At 38.6% G+C, this 24,848-nt stretch overlaps 1 protein-coding gene across 3 annotated transcripts in view; it reads left to right on the plus strand.

Annotated features, from left to right (window-relative positions):
* The first annotated feature begins 3,768 nt into the window (after positions 1–3,768).
* LOC109032727 (dehydrogenase/reductase SDR family member 11) overlaps positions 3,769–24,848 on the plus strand; it is a 41,864-nt gene continuing 20,784 nt past the window's right edge. Inside the window, exons 1-3 of one of the 3 annotated variants that reach the window (XM_019045003.2) lie at positions 3,769–4,048; positions 18,038–18,176; positions 20,399–20,564. In XM_019045003.2, the coding sequence (XP_018900548.1) occupies positions 18,045–18,176; positions 20,399–20,564 (298 nt within the window). In that variant the 5' untranslated portion in view covers positions 3,769–4,048; positions 18,038–18,044. Of the gene's footprint in view, positions 4,049–5,523; positions 5,564–12,791; positions 13,226–18,037; positions 18,177–20,398; positions 20,565–24,848 lie in introns of those variants that run through there. The other 2 variants (XM_072302350.1, XM_072302349.1) reach the window with 2 other exon arrangements.

Raw genomic sequence — 24,848 nt, forward strand, 5'->3', positions numbered from 1 at the left:
CTCCCCCTTTTTAAGCCTTCACCCCCCTCAGCCCTCCCCCGCGATCTTCAAATTCCCGCCGGAGAGGGAGCGGGACACCTAACTGTGTCTAGGTTAGCGACTGGCATCTCGCGAGCAACTCCTTCTTCATTCCACGCTCATTCCGCGCTGGCCCGGTTACATAAACGTCCGCACGAAAACTTGGAAATTATCATCTCGATGCCGAGTTCCTGCCTCCGATCATCCGACGAAATCGAGTTTTGGTTCATGAGACCTCGAGGTCGAACTACAGGTTCATCTCGGACTTTATCGGCTATTTGAGACGTTCAATTTGAATAATTAGGAACACTGAAAAAAAAAAAGACACATTGGATCTAGAGTCAGACTCTTAAGAACATCGACAAGAAAAAATACTCTGATTCAATCAGATTTAAGCTTAAATCAAGAACCAAGCCTCTTAATTTGAGCGGATTTCCTTTTGATTTAAGCTTAAATCTGATTGAATCAAGAGTCCTTTTCTTGTCAATGTTTTCAAGAGTCGGAATCTAGATCCAATGAGTTTTTTTCCAGTGAATAATAAATAGCGGCCGCATGTATGCAGTCAGAGGAGCTTCATGAAGACTTTAAAAAAAAATATGGTAACATCTACTTTATGTGAGAAAAAACACTAAGAAGTGGCCCGAATACTGTTTCCTTGGCTTTGATACCCCCGCGAAATGGTGTGGACACAGTACCATTTCTCCACCTTGTTACATCTACTATGAGTCTACCTGATTTTTTACACAGTGATAATATAGTGTGAAAATAACCAAAATTATAGTAGTATTCACCAGAACTCTGATGATATGTACCATAATATGGTAAATGGTACCATAAATACTTTTTACGAAGCAGCCCGAGACGATGGTGGCAGGAGTAAAACAAGGAGGAAACGGAAAACAAGGCTAAAATACAAGAATAAAACACCGGAGACGCTTTGACTTAAAACTGAGTCATTTTCATTCGAATAATCCAAAAAAAAAATAAAAAAATATCGATGAATGACCCTTATACCTACATGTTGGTGGCCAAAATCCGAGGAAAAACAAAAAAAAACAAAAAAACCTCGAGAGGTAATGGTAAATGGTACCATAGTGTCTCTTGTTTTATTACCATACTCGGAGCACTATGTCAAAGTATGGTAAAATCTATCATACAATTTTTTCAGTGAACCTGTTGAATACGAGAGGTACAAATAAATGGATAAACTTTTGAATTCACGTAGGAATCACTACAAGGTTATCAAAAAAGTCTGAGATTTACTACTTACAACACAATTTGCGCAGTTTGTTTCGCCCATTTTTAACCTTAGATGCTCAAGACCTTTCTTATACGGAAAGCCCCAAGTCGGGTCAATTTGACCGTTTAAATACATTGATTTTGATAGTTTTTGAAGGACTATCTATGTTACTTCTATGTTTTTGAGGGTTGAAACTAGGAGGCTGCGCCTGCAAGACATCTCAACGTGGGTTGATGACAGCGCAGAGATACAACTATTCGTGCTTGATGGATGTCCGTCTTGCATTTGCAAAATTGAAGGCGCGAGGGCGCGACGCGTGAACTCGCAATGCTCCGTTTTATGCATGGAGTACGTAGAGTTGTAATGTAATAAGAGATCTGGCGCCACTTTTAAGCATTTTCCAGGCTCCGAATCCCGAGACTCCTGTGTCACGCCCGGTCACTTTTTCGATACATAATCGATTGTTTTCGATACACGGGGACCCAGCCATCCGATGTGAACAACAGAGGACAGGAATTACTACGTATTCTACTTTGCCATCTTGGATCGAAAATGTATCGAAGAAGTGACCGAAGCTCGGCGCACATCGGGCTCGGAACTCATCGACCAGGATATGGCGCCAGCTCTCCCATTTACATTACGACTCTATGTACTCTATGGTTTTATCCCGCCCATGGAGGTTGGAGAGGGATTGGAGATTGAGTGGATTGTACTTAATTCGAGAGCAAAGTTAAAAAAACGAGGCCCAATTACGTTTATCCTGTCTTCTCGATTTTTTTTTTCACTTGATGTATGATTCTTTTTTTTTAAGATATAATTGTAGACCTATATCTAAAGCCCCTACGTACCGGAACCATAACTACCCAGAAAGAGATAGTCGAGTCAATTTTAACCGCCTTGGGATTTCAAACCTCGTACCTGAGGATTTCCGTCAAAAATTACTGCAGATTAAATAAAGTTCCTATCCTCTTATGGGTTTAGGTTGGTGGTTGGTTAAGTGTAAAACATTGTAATTGTAAAAATGTACGCTCTTGCCGGATCAAGAACATGAGATGGACTGCATTTTGCAATTTGGAACTATAGATTCTGGCTCGGTTTAAAAACAACGTATCTACCATTGGTTTCCCTATGCACATAAGTGTTTTTTCAGATGAGCCAGAATCTATAGTTCCAAATTGCAAAAGGCAGTCCTGATATACCTACCTACCCTAACGATTGCCGCGAATTTTTAATCTTTTCAAGTGGCTTCCTGGCGGCTCAGTAGGTACTCGCAAATCCAACATTTTAGGACGCTGAAGTTGAATCCAAGTACTCTACTCTTATTTTGGCCTGCTTATCAATCTAGAGAGCCACATCAAACTTCAGACTAAATTTTTGGACAGAACAAATAAATTTCCACGTAAAAGTTTAGAGATGTGATTGACCCTGACAGGTTAAATTTTTTTAATACAGGAGGATAACTTTGCATGCTTTTTATTAGACTAATTTCGTGACAGCGTCACTCGATATTGTCGAACTCTTGGTTCAAACCAAAACAAACTAACATATCCGCATGTACGAATATTTCATGAACTAATATGTGTTAATTTATTAAAATTCAGTCATTGGCCGGTCACACATCAATTAAAGACTCATTGAACACGAGACCTTTCAATTGTAATAAACACTTGGACGCATTTTACCACCATGGCGCGATTTCTGTGTTTGTTTACATTTGAACCAAGGTTTCGATATTGTATCGAATGACGTAGCCACGAGATCAGTCGATTGGGCTAAAATACAGGAAATTAGTTGAGCGATCATTAAAGAAAGCTTCTGTCCACAGAGGCACGGATATGAGAGCGATGTTTATATAATTGGGTCACAAACTCAGTTTTTGAATTTTCGATGGAAAAATGGAGTGAAAAAAAAAGCATTGAGCCTAGTGTAAAACAGCATTCCCTGACAGGAGTGACTGATCTATTCAAATCAAAACCAGCGTAAAACGAATAAAACAAAAGCATTTCGTCAAAAATGACTAATATCCTCGCAATCAACCGAACCAATCGCAATATTCCTAGCCTGCCGATCAGCAGACCATGCCGTCAGGATCGCAATATTCCCATTTCGCGATTCTGTCGCGAAAACGCGACGACTTTTAATGACCCAAAACGGAGGCAATAAGCTGTGAAACCAAGCTGAGCAAAGCTAACGTCGTCGATCCGATAGATACGTAGCAAAAACCACCCATGCGCTCGGAGTTTCCACTAAGACTTACGCGGTTTGCTCCGGCCCGAGGGACCAAGCAGTGCGCTCACGCTGCCAGCTAATAAGAAACCGCGTATCTTAGGTTCATTTTTTATTGTATTTACGCGGTTGGATCCGGCTCGAAGGACCAGGCACTGCGCTCACGCTGCCAGCTAATAAAAAACCGCGTATCTTACGTCCATTTTTTATTGTATTTACGCGGTTGGATCCGGCTCGAAGGACCAGAGCGTGCGCTCACACGACTCGCTAATCAAAAACCGCTTGCTGCTGGTATGTTTTTGATGTGAGTTGAGTGGTTTTTGATTGGCGGGGCGGAGCGGAGATCTGCTAGTGTTGCAAGAGCCGGGAGCTCGGGTCCGGGCGTTGCATCGGCCATTATCCATTAGCCGCTCCGCTCGCGACTCGAGGCATCTCGGCAACTCCGTTTCATCAGCTCCACCGTCCACCGGGCTGCCACAATCGATCCCGACCGATCTTCTCGGATAATCGCCGCTGACACGACCCCGACTGCCACCCACGAAACGGCTCCGAAAAGTGCAACAGGTAGGTGCGCCCTTTCCAATTTATAAACACTATACTGCCGTGATAGCGAAGAGAGCCGTAAGTGCAAAATTTTCGAAATCGAGTTTTCTTCAAAATTCGTCTAAACTCTTTTAGATGAAATTACTGAGACAGCTAAAACAGCAAAATTCATCCTACTTTAATGAAAACGAGACGTATGAGAAAGCCGTAAGTGCACAAAAAATGACATAGTTTTTTTCAAGACAGCCGCAGGTGCATGAGAGCCAATGAAAACAGTGCTTTCCAGTAAAGTGCCGCCCTCTTCTGCCATTCTAACCTGAAAATGTGTTAATTGTGCGTCCAAAACGCACCCACGAAAGCATGCAGAAGATAGCACCTACGGCTGTCTTGCCTAACAATAACCTAGCATGAAAATGAAAAATACCCTTTTTATGTAATGGAAATAAAATCGGTCGATTTTTAATCATCCATTCGATTTCTAGGAGTCTTCCGGACGATTAGTGGCAATTTGACAAAGAACGGAGGCTTCTTTCAATAAAATGTTCCAGTCAGAAGCCTCTGAGCCCGTTTCCTCAGAACTTCATTTTTGCACTTACGGTTCTCTTCGCCATCACGGCAGTATAGTTCTATGGCCACCTCTCTTTAATAGGTCGTTAACTGTCAGTTGCCCAAGTGAAATGAAACATGCTTTGAAAAATTTCCATAAAATAATAATCAAAAATATTGCGAGATCTTTACTATTTGACATGGTTTTTAATGATTTATTTTCTTCTAAATCTTTGAGAATGATGATTTTTTTAATATGTACATGAAAGCATTTTTCAAGTATTGTCAGATTTTAAATCGGAAAACTCAATCCCAATCGCCATCTACGAAACGGCTCTGAAAAGTACAGCAGGTAGGTGCGCCCTTTCCGATTTACAATCAGTATAGTCCTAGCTACATCTATTTAATTAGCCATTAACTGTCAGTTGCCTAGGAGGAAAACTGAACATGTTTTGAAAAAAATGTTAAAAAAAAATTAAAAACAAAGCGAGATTGCTAATATTTGATAATATTTTTTGTTATTTACTTTTCTGCTAAATCGTTGAAAATAGTTAAGTAATTTTTTTAATATTTACATAAAAGTATGTTTCAAATAATGTCATAAATTAAATTGGAAAACTCGAACCCCAATCGAAACTTGCAAAATCGCTCAGAAAAGTGCAACAGGTAGGTGCGCCATTTCCAATTTACAATCAGTATCGTCTAGGTCTGCAATCGAGATTTTTCCAGGCGCTTTCCTTGGGTGAAACGTAAAATATTCCTAAAATAATTTAAAACCATATATAAAATATCGGGAGGTTGCTTTTATGCTAGACCTGAGAGTACTTAGTATAATTTCTTTTCATTCAAATTACGGCAAAAATTAGTTGACAAAACTGATAGTAATTTCGGAATGATTTAGTTAACTTTTTTTTAACATATTTTCAAAAATCAAGTCGGAAAACCGGATCATAGCCGCTACCCACGAAACCGCTCCAAAAAGTGCAACAGGTGAGAGCGCTCATTCCAATTACCAATCTCTCCGATAGCAAGTACTGTTCAGAAAAATGCTCATACAGTTTGAAAAATACAAATCTTAAAAAACCTGTTAAAATTTACAGGAGAAAAAAATCCTTTTTTAAAATTCTAAGAATAATTTTAAACTTATTTTCACAGCAATATTAACATCTAGAACATTCTGACAATCGTAACTATATCCTAAAAATATTTCGATCCGATTCGCAGGAAAATTGCAAACGGGTAACACTGTCAGAGCCGCTCGATCCACTTTTGAATATTTTCCGTTAACTTCAAAAAATTCTTCCCTAAAATCTGCTCCTTCATACGCGAAAACAGCCCTAAAGTGATGCAATTGCTGAGCCTTTGTGCAAATTCAATTCACCCATACAGAGTCAATCTGTGGGTAAAAGTTTTTGAGGTTATTGCTCCAAAAAAAAAAAAAAAAAAACTCATTTCATTCTTTGAGAACCTCCTGACATTTTTTCCTTTTTCTAAAATTATAAAAAAGCCGACACACAAATACAAGCTGCCAGCTGGACTTAACCTATCCTTAATCCTCCAAAATCAATGCCTTGGAAGTCTCTAGAAAATCTCAAAATTTTAAAACGCCAATGCTAAAGAAATTAGTTAAAATCTGTGTTTTAGGAAACCTATCGTAGGTATTTTCCAGTAAATTTTCAGTAAACAAGTTGTTAAAAATAAACTCTGATAATATCTACTGTGGTTTTCTTACACAAGAAATATTGATATATTTCTAAAGACAGTATGATGTATTTATTTTAGGAGTTTAGAAATAGTTGTATGATACAAAAAGTTTTGCTCTAAAGGTGATATGCTCCTTCCTTGTCCCTTCCTCTAATATTCCATGTTGATTGAAGTCTCTGCACAGTAAAAAGCACTCAACAAATATATAAACAAATGAATAAAAAGAAGAGAAAGTAAAAATGGCTCACTGGTACTTTCGATTGAAAAATAGCGCGGAGATGGAATGTTTTTGGCATCTTCGAGGGCAGGAAATGATGTGCCTTTTTCAGTCTTGTCTTAAAGGCTCATCACGGGGAATAGGCTATGGATTCAATAGACTGTGTCTCGTTCATAAATAAAAAGCTCATCCTTCACGACACTCGCAAACTTTTCAGGGACGAAAAAGAGGTTGAAGAGCGATCAAAGTTAGGAGGTGAAAAGTATTATATTCCAACCGGGATGCAGCACCTGTTGCCGTGTTTATCCCGAAAAGGGTCGTATATCGACGGTGAAACTACCAAACCACGTATCTCGTTTGCGGTGTTTAAAAATCTACGCTCGCATTTTATTTTTGGAAGTAGACCAAATCAATATCATTCCTTAAAATTTTCACAGAATTTTCTCCGCACGAAGAGGAAAAATCACAGAAATTTTCAAGACTGGACGTTAAGTAGTTTTTCATTTAAAAAATAAAGTATGACAGGAAGTCTGCGACGTCGCAAACCGAGATACGTGGTTTGGTAGTTTCACCGTCGATATGTAGTTGTGTTAGGGCCACATTTTCATTATTTTTGGCTTATCCATAAAAGCACCCATCCGTATAGCAAAACTAATGGCACCTATGTTGTTTCGAAAATGAGCCAGCGGGCTGATTGTTGAAATCAATAGACAAAGAAGACGTTGGAAGTATAGGAGCGATCCTATTGGTTGAAATGAGTGGTTCTAAGGACTAAAGATTAAAAGAGAAAATTATGGACTAACGATAGGGTCTCTTGTGGATGCCCATTAGTTAGTCTATTATCTACCTCCATTGCAACCACCTACTTCCACCGATAGGACCCCCCCCCCCCCCATATCTCTTTTATCTTCTTTGTCTATAGCTTTGTCCATCTATTTCAGCAAACAGGCCTCAGACATTGCAGCCCTTCATTGCAAAATGCGGTCCACTTGTAGATAGAAACAAACCTCAAGACAGCTTCTCCTCCCTCGTTGTGCGTAGATGAAGTCCCTGGTAAAAATTGGCAGTAGAATCTGTGTTCCAAAATACCATAGACCTACGGCCGGCTGTAAGATTTCCAATAGCTTCTATAGCCGGCTACACAATTTCTTATAGCCTTTTATAGCCGATGGCGATTAAGCAACAGCCTGGCGATAAAGTGTATGCTAAACGTTACTAATTACGGATGCTAGGACTTAGTGAGTTTTTGGACTACCGCTCTCTTTTTGGGCCGTAGTATCATGATTTATTTTGCGAGGAAAGCTCCGTACTTTTGAAGGATGCCTGCCATTCCTAACATGTTGGAGCGCCTGCAATTTTGTATGATACTGTTCAATACCTTTGGTGTGAAATAGTTGCTTCAAGCGCCGTGGTACGCTGCGGTGCGGCGGGTGGGCAGCCAGCGCGAAACGCGCATTGGCGCCTACAAACCTAACAGGGATACTTCACGCGTTGCGCAATGCGTGAAGTATCCCTGTTAGGTTTGTAGGCGCCAGAGCGTCGCCGCTCCGCTTTGTGTTAGGCTCTAATATTTAATCTGGCGGAGTCAGCGTTATTCAACTCATGATTTTGAAATGTTTGCACATCCTGTATGGATAATTCTCGTTTTAATTGATGAAAAAAAAATTGTATTAAAGGAAAATATAATGTGTGTTTTGTAAATATTAAGGTGGCTCCGTATCAAACTTAATGATTTCCAAAGCACATGGAATTTCTACACAATTTCTTATAGCCTTTCATAATCGATGGCGAAAAAGCAACAGCAAGGCGATAAAGTGTAAGGCCCGGCGATAGAAACTATAGCCCGGCTGCATAATTTTTTATCGCTTCGTATAGCCCGGCCGTATGATTTTCTCCGCATTCTACAGCCAGCTATATGATTTTCTGTAGCCTTCTTTAGCCTGCTTAAAGAATTCCTATTGTATTTTGAAACGCAGCTCTTATCGCCAATTTTTACCAAGGGTACCTTGTACAATAGCGGATGTAAAAATTAAATTATCTGAAAAAGGCTACCTGATATTTTTGATGGAAAACTCGTTTAAGGTTCTGATTCATTTCACCTGATTGGACCCAACAATTACGTTTTCCAATATGAACCACTCCTCCAAAAAAGAGTAATATCGTGTGTGCAAAGAGGGTTACGCACCATGAATGTTTCATCCCTAAACAAATACGCTCCAAATGATTTTCCAATTTAAAATTAGCTATGTGCCCTCATCGCCAAATTAATATTGCTAGACACGAGACCGAATTGCGTAACCCGAGTCTGCGCAGGGGGAGGCAAGTGGGAATCGAATAATTTGTTTTTTACATAAATCCTAGATTCACTAAAAAAACTCAAAATTCATCCATGCTATAATGTACAACAGGTTGAAAAAAGCACCCTTTATTCTACGACTTGAGTTCATTCACATACTTAAATTTTTGAGGTCGCGGCATGAAAGAGATTCTGATTATGAACCAAAGTTCCTGCAGAAGGACGTTAACTCGATCAAAATTTGAAGTTTTGAAAATAACTTTATTAATGGCGTAAAATGTTGAGAAAATTTCGTCTGAGGTATTGACCGAAAATCGAATGGCGAGGAATTTTTCGGTGAACTGTTGCGTCCGACCCATCTTAAATGGACTTTTACAATATCCTTGTAGGATCCTATAAAATAAAGAACATACAGAAACGACTCATCAATCTTGACAACACGTTAATAATACTGCTGATTTACAAATTGAAGCGCTGGGTGTAGAAAGGGCATTTCCTGGTTGCGATGTCTCAAAATCTCCGCTAACACTTTATCCATCATAATTAAAGCAAAAGCATGGAATTTGTTGAGAATTTTACTGAATTTTCTTTATAAATTTACAATACTGGAAACGAATTTTTTTATAATTCGCCCAATGTTTTCACCTCTAAAATGTAAATTAGTAATTTAGATTCTCACCGCAAACAAGAAATACCCTCTTTGTACCCAACGCCTCAATTTGTCGTTTTTCTCAGGGAAAAACGCAGCTACATTCCAATGTTGCCAGATTTCCCCTAAGAATTTGCAGTTTTACCAGGCGAATCTTGGACTTTTTTTACTGAAAATTCCTCCGATTTTTCCTCTGATCTCATGAAAAAATCAGGAAAATTTTGGACAAAAATTGCATTTGAAAAAAAATTTGAGCTAATTTTGCAACCTTGGAATGGAGTTACGTTTCTTCACCCGAGAAACGACGAATTTGATCGCATTTAGCAAAAAGGAACCAGCCTAATTACACATACAGTGTTGTAAAAATTTTGCTTCTCCATAATCACCCACAAAATTTCCCAGAACAGCAAATTTTGTTTGCTTCACACCAAGTGACAATTTTAAAGGAAGATAATTGTGTGAACATTAATACCGTGAATATACATATTGGGTATTATTAAAAGAAAAGAAGAGTTGCATTTTTTTGAAAACACCGTAATTGAATCGGTGAGATCGAAAACACACCAACTCGGTAACTCGAAAATGCTCAACGTTCATCAAAGACAGTCAATTTGTATGAAGTTCATTGAAGTTAGCGCATCTGTTCCACATTGGACCTTAGAAACGTCCTTAAGTGCTTTATTTTGGCACCAAAAATGTTTTTCTCAGACAAATTTCACCATCCACTATGCAGTTTTGTGTGTGTCTTGATTACTTTAAATTTTCCGAGTTGGTGTGTTTTCGTTCTCACTGATTCAATTACGGTGGTTCCTTTTTGCTAAATGCGATCCAAGTAGTCAAAATCCAAAAAAAGTCCATGTCAACGCGGCAACACAGCATAACGTCACCCAAGAGTGCTTTTGACACACTCCTCTCGCCGGGCTCAAAAAGAAATGCAGAGCCGAAGAGCACGTAGCTTTAAAGTTGGACCGGGGCGAATAATTTCAAACTTGATATTCCGGTAACTTGATCTGTCATTTCCGAAGCGTCGGGGCTTTAATCGAGGCTCTTACCCGAAAGTTTCGCCCACATCGCATCCCTCAGCCTCCGAGTGGAGCGTCCCTCCGTCCCACTTACCGCGGGGATGCGACCCCCTCCGCGGGAGCCGGAAAAACAAAACTGCCTCCCCGGCACGACATAACCCTCTGATGTGCTCCTTCGAGTCGTTCACCATTTCGTCGTCCCTTTAGCGTAAGGGTGTATCTCGATTCCCACATGAACCACAGAATGCATGGATTTAAATGCAAGGCAGGGCTCACTTGGAAATTGAGATACCCTCTCACGTCAGAGGGATGATGATTTGGGAAGCTCCCGCCGAGATGGGAGCCTAGACGATAAAACGACGTAACTCTACGTTGAAATAAACCCTAAATTGCCTTTATAACCTGGCTCGTTGCGAAGAGCAAGAAAAGTACACAATTGCGTGGGGTGCAACCGTCGAGGCGACAAAATTTCTCGAATTTATTTTATGTATTCTATTTCTCAGAGAATCCCATGTTTATTCACTTTCTTCTTCCTCTTCTTTTTCCAATTTTCCTTTCTTTTCTTCTTGTCCTCTTTTTCTTTTTCCTGATCTCCTTGTTCCTTAACTTCCTCTCCTTTTTCTTCATTTCTCTCCTCTGTTCCTCTCTCCTTTCCTCCTCCTTTCTTATGTTCTTTCTCTCTTCTTTCCCTTCTTCTTCCCTCCTTCGTTGGCCAGAGGGGGGGGGGGGGCGCTAAATTCGCTGTTAGCATGGGTGGTAAAGGTGACACAATTTCTCGAATTTATTCAATTTCTCAGAGAATCCAATTTTATTCAAATTTCCCTTTATATTCTTTTCCTTCATGAAATAGTAATCATTTACTATCTACTTGTAATTTTTCCTTTTTTTCCTTTTCTTGTCCTCACTACTTTTCGTTCTCTTCTTTTCCCTCAAATCCTCTTCTTTTTCTTTCTTATGTTTTTTCTCATCTTCTCTCCATTCATTGGTTATAGGGGGAGGGAGGAGGCAAAGGCAGACGTAGACATGTCGAATGGTCCAAGAGGGGCATCCCTCAGAGAATTTTCGAAATTTTAAGTACCTAAAATGCAGTGCAACCCCCCCCCCCTTTCCACGAGAGGGTTCTTTGATTTAAATATGCCAAATTAATCCAAGCATGATCACTCGACCTTTATTTGATCACATATTATGCAAACAATTAAAAAGAAAACTTCGGCAAAAACTGGAAGCAATTTTTTAGTGGTTAACACTCAAAATAGATTACTTTTCCAAAAACTTGAAAACTTGAGTTCAAATTTTTCCGTCGCAATGTCCCACACGAGTGCTCGTACATTATACGAGCAGAGAGCGCTTCAGTTTCAATGGGCAATGACCACGCGTCTAAAGTATTAAACTTCACCTTGAAAAGAGCCATGAATTAGAGCAACCGTGTTATTTTGAATTAGATGTCAAGATCAGTTAGTACTTATTGCAGCTTACATACTATGCAGCCCGATTCACAATGTCATGATCATGGTTTGTAAGAACATAAAGAGGAGAAAAACTGAAAAAGTCTATTGAACTCTAACTACAATGACCTGACACATCGTTTTCTTTTCCTTTCTTTATTTTGCTTTGTTCTACTTTCTCTTCATATATCGTTCGTGAGGATATTTCTCTCGAATCGAGACCACTTTTACCAGTGGGCGTAGACAGGATTTTCATATTTCGGTAGGAAATTTCTCGCGTGTCCTGAGGAATGTACTTGCAATGGTGTTGGTGTGTATAAATTTTTATGCCAAAAAATTAATTGAATTCTATTAGACGAAACTCATGAGCTCTCGCGTCCTCCGTGATCAACGAAAGTCAGGGCTCATCATTTTCTCGCCTCACACCCATCACGGAAAAAAAGCTCGGGTTTGTTGGATGATATGGACATTTCCAATTAATTGTGGCACAATCTTTACCCCGATTAATTGTGGTAGTGCCCCAATAAATTAGATTACTAACCCAAATGTTGCAGTACTTATCATTTAACAAATTAGGGTAGGACCAAAATTTTAGGGGGTAAACCCGTAATACTTTTTTTCCATGACAGAAACCGATTCAAATCAAATCTCGCCAAGTTGCATTATATTCCGGCGATACCATCTAAAAATGCTGTTCTCTTGGAAGTCACATTTTTTTTTTTTTTTTTTTTTTTTTTTTTTTTAACTGCAAAATTTCATATATAGCCATGACTCCAATTTGACATTTTCGAGCATTGGTCCCAACATGTTCTCCTGTCGTGTGATATCAATTTTTTTTTGTTTTTTGTTGGGGGGGAGGATGAAAGTTTTTTTTTTTCTTTATGGACAGTCACATTATTATATACTCTCTTTCATTAGAGCACAATTACACCATCACTTGCACTAAGTTGTTTTTCTTATACCGAAACCCTCGTTTTTGCATCAAATTCGAACAAATAACCGCATGAAAGTTACTCTGGCCCCTAAGTAGCATTTCAGTGTGGAAGAATGGAATTTAGGTGCCACGACTGATCTGATAACTTTTTACGGCTATCAGGCTTTGTAAGTGGGAGAAAAAAAGCACTGTCACATGGATACTTTCGCAATTGCAATTAAGATCATAACTCGCGGGCAAACTGTGCGAACCTGACACTGGGTCGGATTCGCTAAAATTACACATTTAGATCGAGTTCATATCCTTTCTTCCATCAAGAAGTCCCCGCAAAATGTCATTAACACTCTGTGACAGTTGGCGGCTGGACGTATTCTGACATCATGCGGTAAGACTCGACTTGACTTGAAGATAAATGTTTGTGTAGTGTGAAGCAGGTGCGGTAGGGTGGCGCATAGCAAAAGTAGGCTATTAGCATTTTAAAGTGGACCTTAAGATGTATATAAACACAGTGATACCACGGGTCAAACCGGAATATACATAGGATTTTTCTCATAGCGTAAACCAGTTGTAGATAATAATCACCTCAATCATTTTCTGTTTATGTGGACCTGTGTACTGTATGTAGTTCGTGCACTTGATTACTGGCGTATAAATATTTAACCTAAAGCAATGTTTGTATTTAAATGAATATTAATATCGTTACAATTAAAGCAATAATGATTTGATAAAAATCAGAGCTGCCGTAAACTTTAGTTTTCCAATTTTTAATGGATGATGAGTGACAAAAATCAACCGTGAATTATGTTATTGTTGCGGGTATGTTGTGTTCCGTTTATAGTAATTAAATTTTGGCGTTCAATAGAGAATTGAAAAGGACTTAAAAGTTAAAAACCACGAACCCAACTCCTCGTTTTCGCGGAATATTGCATTAAAACTTTTGGAATGTTTCTACCTAATTATTCATGAAACATCTCAAAATTACAGAACATTACTGAAAAATACCGAAAATCTAAGATAGACTAGATTAAAGATTTTTTTTTCTTAAAAGAAAAGGAAGGTTTACTGACTTTTAAATTCTTTTACCCCTCTAGGCATAATTCGAAATCAAATGTCTTCTGAATCTCGCAGCCGCGCTTTCAATTAGGAGAAGAGGAAAAATATATTACATCGATGGTGAAGTAAAAAAATGTGTGTATTTCTTGATGTGTTCCAAAATCTTCGATCATGCTTTAATTTTCAAAGAACGTTCATCTAAAAAGTCTCTGAAATTTTCCATGAGTATTTTTAAATGCGTGAAATAATTCGTAGAAATTTTCATTAAACGGTCAGTTTATTTGTAAGCCAAAAAACATAAGCGGAGATTTGCAACGTTACAATTGAAGATTCGAATTTTGCGACTTCAGCCATTGAAATTAAACACTAAACGTCAGAACGATTGTTGGAATTAACAGACAGAGCTCTAGACAAAATAGGCATAGAGAAAATGGAGCGATTCTATTGGTTGAAACGGGCGGTTAGTATAGACTAAGGGGTAATCTGATGGACAAACTAGAGAGTCCCTCGTAAGTTGCCATTAGTATATTACGTACCTCCTTTGTCCATTGCAATCACCCGCCTCCACCAATAAGATCACTCTATTTACTCGCTGTCTCCTTTGTCGATCGCTATTTCGATCGCTTTGTCAATCGCTTTTTCAATCGCTTTGTCCATCGCTTTGTCTATCGCTTTGTCTATAGCTTTTACTATCGCTTTGTCTACAGATTTTAACAAGTGCCCGTAGATAGCTCTTCGCGGCCGAGGACCCCAATTATAAGGCAAACCTGGACTTGCTTCTAATTTCGTTCCTGTTGTTGTTTTGAAAGGTCTTAAGGCTCCTTGGATTAATATAGATCCAGCACCCGGGTTTAAGCGTTTAACCCCGGGTTTCTTGCTAAGACGTCGGTGGACTCTTTGAGCGCAGCGGAGCGTAAGAAGACGAGGCAAATCTGGCTTTAGCCGTTAATTGCAAGCAAAAGTTGCAGTAGCCGCGAAAACGCGTTGATTGTCATAATAACCTAGATAAACTCCCAAGTTACGGAAGGTACGGTCGAGTGATGAAAGTGCTTCTCCGATAAAGCCACCGTTTTTAAGCCCTCTGACCAATTTTCATTCCTTTGCCCCGAGTCGCGACCGAGGTTGTCACGTGTCACGGGAAACAATGCACATCGTTATACTCTGAAGCCGTTCTAAAGCCCTGGATAGACGATCAAATTCCCGGACCAATTCCGATCAAAGTAGCATCAAAGTGTCGGGAGTCATCAGTCTTAGACTCATTAATTTGCTTCATTTTAAAATGAAAACTTGGCAGAAATGTTTCCTGTGCCAGGAAATGATGAATGGTGGCACTCCATTCTGATCTTACTTTGAACAGATAAGTGCGGCCCGTCAAAAGTTAATGGTAGATGGTGACCATCAAACATCAGCATGTCTACTTTGATCGGAATTGGTTCGGAATTTGATCGTCTATCCAGGGCTTAAGGAAAAACGCCCTATGACCCTCAGAAGTAGCTAAAGTTCCTCGGATAAATTACAAGTTTTTGGGGATAAAATGTGAATCTTTTTCTTCTGATTTTCCAGAGAATGTCGTGCGTAATTTTATCAAAAATGCCTACAAATTTCAAAGAAAAATGGACCGCGTTAAGCAGAAAGGGACCAAGCCACATCAGCTATTGCCAAATTTAACTGACCATTTTATTTTCTTCAAGAAAACGTCTGTGCAGATTTTTTTGAAAATTTCAAGGAATTTGCTTCGTTCTAATGCATAAAATTCACTGATTTTTGCACAAAAATCCGCACCAACCGTTTTTTTTGTAAAAATTAAATTGCCCACTTAAATTTGGCATTAGCTGATGTAGCTTGGTTTTTTCCTGCTTAGCGAAGTTCAAATATCCATAACTTTCTTCGAAAATAAATATTTTTTGAGAAGAGATTTGGCAACATTCGAATGCGTATAAGGCGTTCTCCCTCAGCACGGTAGTATGGACGACCAAAGCATTATTATATACAATCTCATAAAAATTTCACGAAAAACATGATTTGCACGACAAAAATTACTGAAAGTAGCTTCTAGCAAAGATATTTACTCCTTTTGATAGATAAATTCGAAATTCCTGCTCACAAGAAAACCATGACGATAGCGATACTCCCTACACATATCTCGTTTGCAACGTTTAAAAATCTCCCTTCCTGTTTCATTTTTTAAAAGGAGAAAAAATCGACCAAACTTTTTGATGCTTTCTCAGATTTTGCTTCACACAGGGAAGAGAAATCGCGTAAGTTTTTAAGCATGGACGTTGAATAGTTCCCTATTTAAACAATGAATTATAACAGGAAGTCTGCAACGTCACAAACCGAGATACGTGGCTTGGCATTCACCATCAACAATCTATTTGAGTTAAATTCTAATCGACCTATGTTTTTTAAAGAAAAAATTCAGAGGTAGGGTCAGGCCAGCGTTGCGTAATTTCAGGGGGCTCATGGTTGCATCAAGAGTGTAATTGGATGTGAAGTTGCAATCAAATTTTTTGGAAAATTTCGTCTTGTGTTACTTGAACGTCTCCACGGTTAACGCTGCAGCGCACGTTAAAGCGAAGATGTATGGGCGAGTTGCGACCTCACATATTATCAAAAAAGTCATGTTGCCAAATCATATGTTCGGCCAAAAAATCTAACTGTAAATCAAAGCAGAAAGGACATATTTTTTGTGCGAGTCGACGGTGTTTCGCGGAATGATTCGCCGAATTTTACGACACCTTCTTGCCAAATTGTTTAAATCCCCTTCCTAGTGTATTCTTATTCAAGGATCATAAGATGTTGTATTTCCTCTTGTTCGGTCATTTCTCAATTTGCTGGAATGTTAAATTGGTGATAGCGCCTCGATTGTTTTCATTTTGAGCATTACTCGCTGAATTATGCAACTTAAATATGTAGGACGTTTTTGTCATGCTACGCAAAAGCGCAGTGTGAACATTCGTAAGTTGTCAAATTTAATCTGATAAAATCGCACTTTTGTGGAAGTTTGAATGTATGCGCATTTATGCATTTTTCAGAGACTTAACAGCAACCTAGTCAATTGTATCTAGAATTTTTAATGAAAAATATTAATAACTTCCCTTAAAAATGCAATATTTTATTATGGAGGAAATTCCGCGATATTTGAACGTCAGCAAAATTATTTCTCTAATACAAACTTTTAATCTAAAAGTAATAAGTGAAATTGTCACGAAAAAACAATAGATTACTGACATAAATTTTGGCAAAATTTGGACTGTAACAAAATTCCTCGAATGATATTAACATTTTCTAGAAAGCTTTTAATGGTTCTTTTCTGTATTATTTAGAGGACTTAAAACTACTCCCAAATAATTTTTCCCCAACGTGTATAACTTGGTGCGTTCATAGTAAAAGTCGATCTAATTAATGTTTCGCTGAGATAAAATTTGACTCGCACAAGAAGAAAATTTAACCACAACGGCAACTTCATTCTGCAATTAAGAACTATAGTTTCTGGTTCATGTCAGAGACAGCACATGTGCCGTATGTTTACCAATGCAAGTGTAGGTAGTTTGATGGATGAGCCTAAAATTGTAGTTCCTAATTGCATGCAAAATGTGATCCATTGGGTCACTTGCGCTGGTCACAGAATCGTGTTTTAGTGCTTGATTATTTTAGATTAGCTAAAAATAATAAGGTCCTTCCGAACAGAAACTTTCTACGTCAATATTAACCGGGATATCGCCCCTTGAAAATTCGAGTTTTTGACGTCATCCACCGCGGTAGTGACACCCTTGGTTTCTTAGACCTTGCTTTCAGCAGTCGGTGTGACACACATTTGAACAGGTTATTCAACGTAAAACTCGCAAGGTGTAAGAAATCAAGGGTGTCGTTGCCGCTATCGATAACGTCAAAAACCCGACTTTTCAAAGGGCGATATCTCGGCTAATATTCAACTTGGAAAGTTGCCGTTTAGATAGATCTCATTACTTTTAGCTAATCTACAAGAATCAAGCATCCAAACACGATCCTGCGCCCAGCGCAAATGACCCCTTTAATGCTGACCTATCGACAGGTGAATATATATTTGCTCGAGTAAGTAATTTCTCATGTTTGCATCCGGTTTGGCGTCTAAAGTGATGTTCATGAACGATTATTTGCGCAGGTTCGAGATGGATAAATGGCAAGGTCGAAATGCGATGATCACCGGCGCAAATTCTGGGATCGGCGCAGCCGTCACTCGCAAACTCCTCAAGTTGGGGCTCAATGTCATCGGAGTTGACAAAAACACAGATATGCTACAGGTAAAAGGTCTTCCGAAAAGAGGGATCCCTCTGCTTCCACCTTAACCAGTGAAAGCCTACCCTCATCCTCCCACCTTCCCTGCATTTTTGGGGTTTTCATCTTATCTGATTTTCTTCCTTCTATTTTCATTCCGAAAGAAAATGTTTGTACTCGAGAGGAAATTATCATTTCGATGGTCAAAGTGCAAAACCACGTATCTCTATTGCGGTGTCTCAAAACTTTCACATCCAGCTTCTTTCTCCGAGGCGAAAAACCGTCGTGCTAAGGAAAAACGCCGTACGAACATCCAAGAGATGCCGAATTCACCCAGATAAAACATATCTTTTCTTGAAATTTCGAAATATTTTAGGTAAAATTGCTAACAAAATCGTCCGAAAAAAATGAAGAATAATATTCACGATTACCCGGGTAAATTTGTGTTTTATTAAATAAAATATGGCAACGTCTAAGGGCTGTTATGGCGTTTTCTTTTAGCACAGCAGAAAAAGCCAATCACGTCATAGCTTGACATTTATTGCAGAATACTCCGCTGATAGAGGAAAATTCAAGGGATTTTCCCTGATATTACGCTGACTAGTTTCCAAAAGAAAAAAAATAGAGTATAACAGGCATTGGGCAGATCCAGTGAGTTGGCAACATTGTCTTTTCTCCATTGAAACCTATGGAAGTTTTATCGACGATTCTCGGAGGGACCAGGTGCTCCGACAAGAATCGATTATTTAGCATAGGTTTAAATGGAGGAAATCCGGTGTTGCCAAATTGTTGGATCCGCCTCTGATGACAGGAAGTCTGCAACGTCACAAACGGAGATACGCGGTTTCGCACTTTAGACATCGATGTGATTTCCTGGTAGAGCAACACGAATTTAAATACAAGGATTCTGGTGTAAATTGATAAAGTTCTTATGAAACCACTTGGTTTTTTTTTTACAAAAGCCCACGTAAGGTCACTTTCTGACCTACATTTTTGAAGTTCATGGTTGGAAACGCGTGCAAAGGCTCAGTTTGTTTATTATTTTTTCACTTGCAAGTGAAATTCTTTCCTTGAGAGGACCAACTGCCGACTAGCCTCAGGGCTTGGACGCCTCAAAGAGAGGAAAAACGAATTTTAAGCATCGAAACTCATATACCTCAAATTTCTGACTTAAAAAAGTGTTCTCTTCAATCTCAATGTACATGTGAGTTACGCGATTGTTCGTAGGGAAACTGAAATAAGAGAATCTATTTTTTATGCGAGTTATTTTGTATGGTTGGATCGTAATATTAAATTTTTCGATAATTTTTTTACGATTCCCTTGAGTGTCTTCCAAGATTTCAAAGGAGAAATGTGACCTCATATTTGAGGCACAATGAGAGGCATAGAGGCATAGAGGCTATGAGGCATAATGAGAGGTAATACAATATTTTAATCCAACGAATTCGTGAAAAAAAATTTCTCGAAACTATTTTAAATGAACCGCAAACTTCAAACATTTATACCTCCGGTTGAATTTGAGTTTTGACAGTTTTTTGTTTTAAATTTCCATAGTAATACTCAAATTAACATCGGAATCAATTCAAAAATTTTGAATTTTTCTGCATTGAGATCCCGTCCCCGCAGATATTCTCGTGTATAAGCCTATGACTAAAGCCTAAGAATGCGTATCTCTATCAAATGCAACTTTTAAAAGTCCACCATTATATTTTTATTAGGTGTAATATTATTGAGAGCAATTTGATCGAATTTCAAACGCCGGCGACACTACAAGTATAGCAATCTTTTTCCGCCCAACGCTATTCTTGAAACACGATCAAACTACTGCAAGCAACTATTACTGCTCCCAAGCCCGCACTTACATTGCATTCTCAATAAATTGAAGGCAAATTGATCAAAAGAAGCCCGCAATACCGTACATATATATAATTAAAAATCTACTGAACAGTGAACAGATGACCAGTAAGGAGTTATATTTTAATTGTATTTTATTTATATCAAAAAAAATATTTCTTTGCAGTTTCTTGTGAATATTTTTATTGAGTAAAATGTTAAAGAAGGTGAAACAACCATGAGTAGATTTTTTTTTCTCTAAAGAAGTATAAAACATTTGCAAATATTTGCAACTTTATATATAGTCGGAGGTAAGTATTTATTTACTTAAACTATCGATAGAGAAGTCGGAATGAGAAATTCCGAAAGTACTGTGAAAGAACTCCAATTAAATGGCAACTCGTGTGTTTTACAGGAGATGAAAGATGACATAAAATCAGCTGGAGAATTGTATCCACGCAGTGTAGAGCTGCAGAACGAAGAGGAGATCATGGAGGCATTCAGATGGACAGAAGAAACACTCGGCGGTGTTGACGTTATGATCAACTGTGCAGGTGTCGGAGGAAGGGCAAGTTTACTAGGTACTTTCAATTTTTTACTATTAGTACAGTTTTTTTCTGGAGAGGGGGGGGGGGGGGGCACAACTTTAAATACCTCCAGCGAGGCAATCCTGTGATTTATGTCGTACAAATAGTACCATCTCCCCCCCCCCCCCCCCCAGTCCCTACACAACAAACAGCCCGAGGCAAGCAACGTACTTACTGTGTCGCAATAGTTCAGTGGATATTAAGCAAATAGGCAACACTGTTTTTCTCCATTTAAATCCATTAAAATTTCCATTTCATAGGTGAAGAAGCTGCCTCACCAAGAATAGATTGTTTTACGTACATTCCCTGGTAAAAATTGGCAGTAGAATCTGTGTTCCAAAATACCATAGACCTAAAGCCGGCTGTAAGATTTTCAATAGCTCCTATAGCCGGCTGCCCAATTTCTTATAGCCTTTTATAGCCGATGGCGATTAAGCAACAGCCAGGTGATAAAAGGTATGCTAAATGTCACTAATTACTGATGCTAGGACTTAGTGAGTTTTTGGACTACCGCTCTATTTTTGGGCCGTAGTGTCTTCATTTACTTTGCGAGGAAAGCTCCGTACTTTTGAAGGATACCTGCCATTCCTGATATGTTGGAGCGCCTTCAATTTCGTATAGTACTGTGCAATACCTCTGGTGTGAAATAGTTGCTTCAAGCGCCGTGGCACGCTGCGGCGCGGCGCGGCGGGCGGACAGCCAGCGCGAAAAGCGCATTAGCGCCTACAAACCTAACAGGGATACTTCACGCATTGCGCAATGCGTGAAGTATCCCTGTTAGGTTTGTAGGCGCTAGTGCGCGCTTATCGCTGGCAGCACGCCGCTCTACTCTGTGTTAGGCTCAAATTTATAATCTCGCGGAGTCAGCGTTTTTCAACTCATGATTTTGAAATGTTTGCACATCCTGTATGGATTATTCTCATTTTAATTGATGAAAAAAAATATGTATTAAAGGAAAATATAATGTGTGTTTTGTAAATATTATGGTGGTTCCGTATCAAACTTAATGATTTCCAAAGCACACGAATTTCTACACAATTTCTTATAGCCTTTCATAGCCGATGGCGATAAAGTGTAAAGCCCGACGATAGGAACTATAGCTATAGTATAGCCGGGCTAGCCCGGCTGTGTACTTTTTTATCGCTTCGTATAGCCCGGCTATATGATTTGCTCCGCTTACTACAGCCAGTTATAGATTTTCTATTGCCTTCTTTAGTCGGCTTTAAGAATTACTGTGGTATTTTGAAACGCAGCTCCTATCGCCAATTTTTACCAGGGTTTATATAGACTAAAAACAGTGTTGCGAAATTTCAGGAATCGCCACTGCACCAGTTGCTAGTATTGTAACAGTCGCTTTGTAGTAAGATATTATCTACGAGGCATGCACATTCAAACGTCACTTTTTCCAAGCCGCAAAAAATCCTTTTTTTCTTTTTTTTTTGTACCAGTCGCTATGTGGTTGGATCTAAAATCCTACAAATAAAGTTCAGTGTAAATGTAGATCTGCAATTTCAGAAGTTGAAGTCAATATAATTACATACAATATTGAACACTTTAATGGTGTAACTTAAGACATAATTTTGGCATACCAAATTGTTTAAGCTATCCTTTTAATTACAACAAAAGTTTACAAATTACAGTGTGGGTTTGACCTGATAATTTGAAAGTCAAAGTCCATGATATTACGCATAAGTAATATTGTGCACTTCTATGGTGTGACAAGACTTTTATTTAGAGGACACAACTGATGAAGGCCATGAGTGTTACCAGCCGTTGTCAAATTAAACATCGGTCTTTTTTACAGGAAAAAATCTGTGCCGATTACCTGGGAAATGTCAGACACTTTTTAGAGAAAATCCCGTAAACTTTCCAAGAGAATTGGTATTATCATTCTCGTGTAAAAAAAAAGACCGTCAAATGAAAGACATTAGCTGATGTCTCATGTCGTCCTTTTTTTTAAAAAAAAAAAAAAAAAAAAAAAAAAAAAAAAAAAAAAAAAACTGTCAATCTAGTTTCATTTAAATTTTTACAAAGAACCTATTAGCTTATCGAGATACTAAAAAATCAGCCTCGCAAACTCTTCAAACCCTAAAAAAGTTCGCAAAAATATAAATTAAACTGTGTCTATACTGGCCAATCAAAAAAAAAAAAGAAAATAGATCACTTACTGAAGGTTTTTTTCAACAGCACAAAAAATACACTACAAGAGTTAACTCTTCAACATCATACTTCAATATTCACCCACAATACATCATATAGAGGAAGCTGTAAGTTTTCCCGATTCGAACGGCAGGGAAAAAATCAATTTAGTTACGATATAAAAAAGCGTTTCTCTGATTTTTCATGACTGCGTCGACGATGCGCTGCGTTAATGCCTTTAAAATTGATTTTATATCGGGCTTCTGCTTCGATGCGTTCCACAGGATAAGTAGAGAGGGTTTTAATTAAACACGTTCTAGTTCGACCTATAATTGATGAAGAACCACACAAAATGCAGTGAATACGCACAGAAAATGCATAAAAACTCCATTATTTCATTGATAAAAAAACCAGTTTGGTCGGATCAATGCGCACAGTGGTTTGTGTTAATATTTTTTCGGACAGACCATTGACTAGTAAGTAAGGGTCATGATTATGAGCTGAAGTCGGTCAAAAATTAACAACGGGTTTAAGTAAAATAGTTCTCATCGCCGTCATTACATCATAGAACTTGGATTTTCCTATCAAAATAAAAATGGAAAGTATGCCTAATTTTCTCCAGAAAATGAAGAATCCATGAGTACATGTCACTTTATATGACTATGCGCTGCATTCAGTTCGAAGTTTGTATTACAAAACGTAGATTCGGTGGCGGGGGGGGGGGGGGAGCAAAAAATCTAAAAATCGAATCAACCATACTTAAAGTACAAATGTTCGATTTAGGGGGCACAAACATGAACAAAAACATTTGTTAGAAAAGAAGAGAGGGTTTTTTGTCAAAGAAATCCGATGTTTTTTTCCCTGCACGGTTTGAGTTGTGTTTAAACTGAATTTTTCAGTTAAATTCCGCTTTATGATAGACTTTTTCTCCGGAACTTTTTCTTTTCCTTTTTGATCTTGCTACACTAAAAATATGAGCTTCGCCAAATTTTGGCGCTCTCTCTGTTCTAATTGGTCGACGAATTATAGCCAATCGGAAAACGTAATTGGAAAAGCCAACATGACGTCATCGGGAAATCTCTTTGATTACGTCATCTTGGCAATGATCGTGTATCGTATGACGTCATATTTTAAAATAAAAAACAAATTAGGAATCTCAAATTATTGCAAATCGATACACCCGTTTTTTGTCCCTTCACCATGCTTGGCGCACAGTGCCGCGACGCACACAGGTATAGAGTCAATAGGAGCAGTCGGACTTAAAGTGTCATACTAAAACTGCAAATTTAGATTTTTATTGTCGTCAAATTTTCAATTTTGAGGGGTCGATCTCGAGGAAAATTCTACGAGAAAACCAATGGGACCATTTATAAGACATTGACATTTTGTAATATCGGCGTTATAAGCCTTTGAAGTGAAGTTCGTAAATTGTATTCGACTTTCAACACTGAAAAAAAAATCTCGGTATATTTACTGAGAAAAGGGTAAAATTACCAAGAATTCAGGGTTCTCATTGATCCCAGTTTTTGTTGGTAAAATTACCATTTATGGAATTGGTAATTTTACCGAGAAATCTCGGTAAAATTATTGAACTTTCTCGGTAATTTTACTGGACCTTGGTAAAAACGCCAATATTTTTTATCGACAATGTTATAATTACCGAGATAAAATGGCAAAATTACCGGAATTGATTACCAACAAAAGTGGTATTCTTACCTGAAAAAACAGTAAAAATACCGGTTTTTAGGTAAGCTTACTAGTCTGTCTTGGTAAAATTACCAATAATTGGTAAAAAGAGTTAGATGGTAAAGGTACCAACGGACCTTGGTAAAAACGCCGAGAATTTTTTTTCAGTGCAATTGATTTTTCCATTGTGCGACGGCAGCAAACATTGATATTGGCGAGTGACATGACGCAAGGTGGTTGGCCGGTCAAGGGAGAGTACCTTGAATGTCGGACCAATGTTAAGTCCGCAGTGGACAGCAGCGGTCCGGTCCGCAACCGGGGACCGGTTCGGGTTCTGGTTGTTAAAACAAAGTGTTTTGTAACTCATCTCGGGTGATGTAACACCGGTTCCCGCGCTGCCTCGCCGCGTCGCGACGCCGCCGACGGAGCCCGGTCCGCTGCGTCGCAGAATGT

This window comes from Bemisia tabaci, chromosome 7 (assembly GCF_918797505.1).
Source record: "Bemisia tabaci chromosome 7, PGI_BMITA_v3".
Taxonomy (NCBI): domain Eukaryota; kingdom Metazoa; phylum Arthropoda; class Insecta; order Hemiptera; family Aleyrodidae; genus Bemisia; species Bemisia tabaci.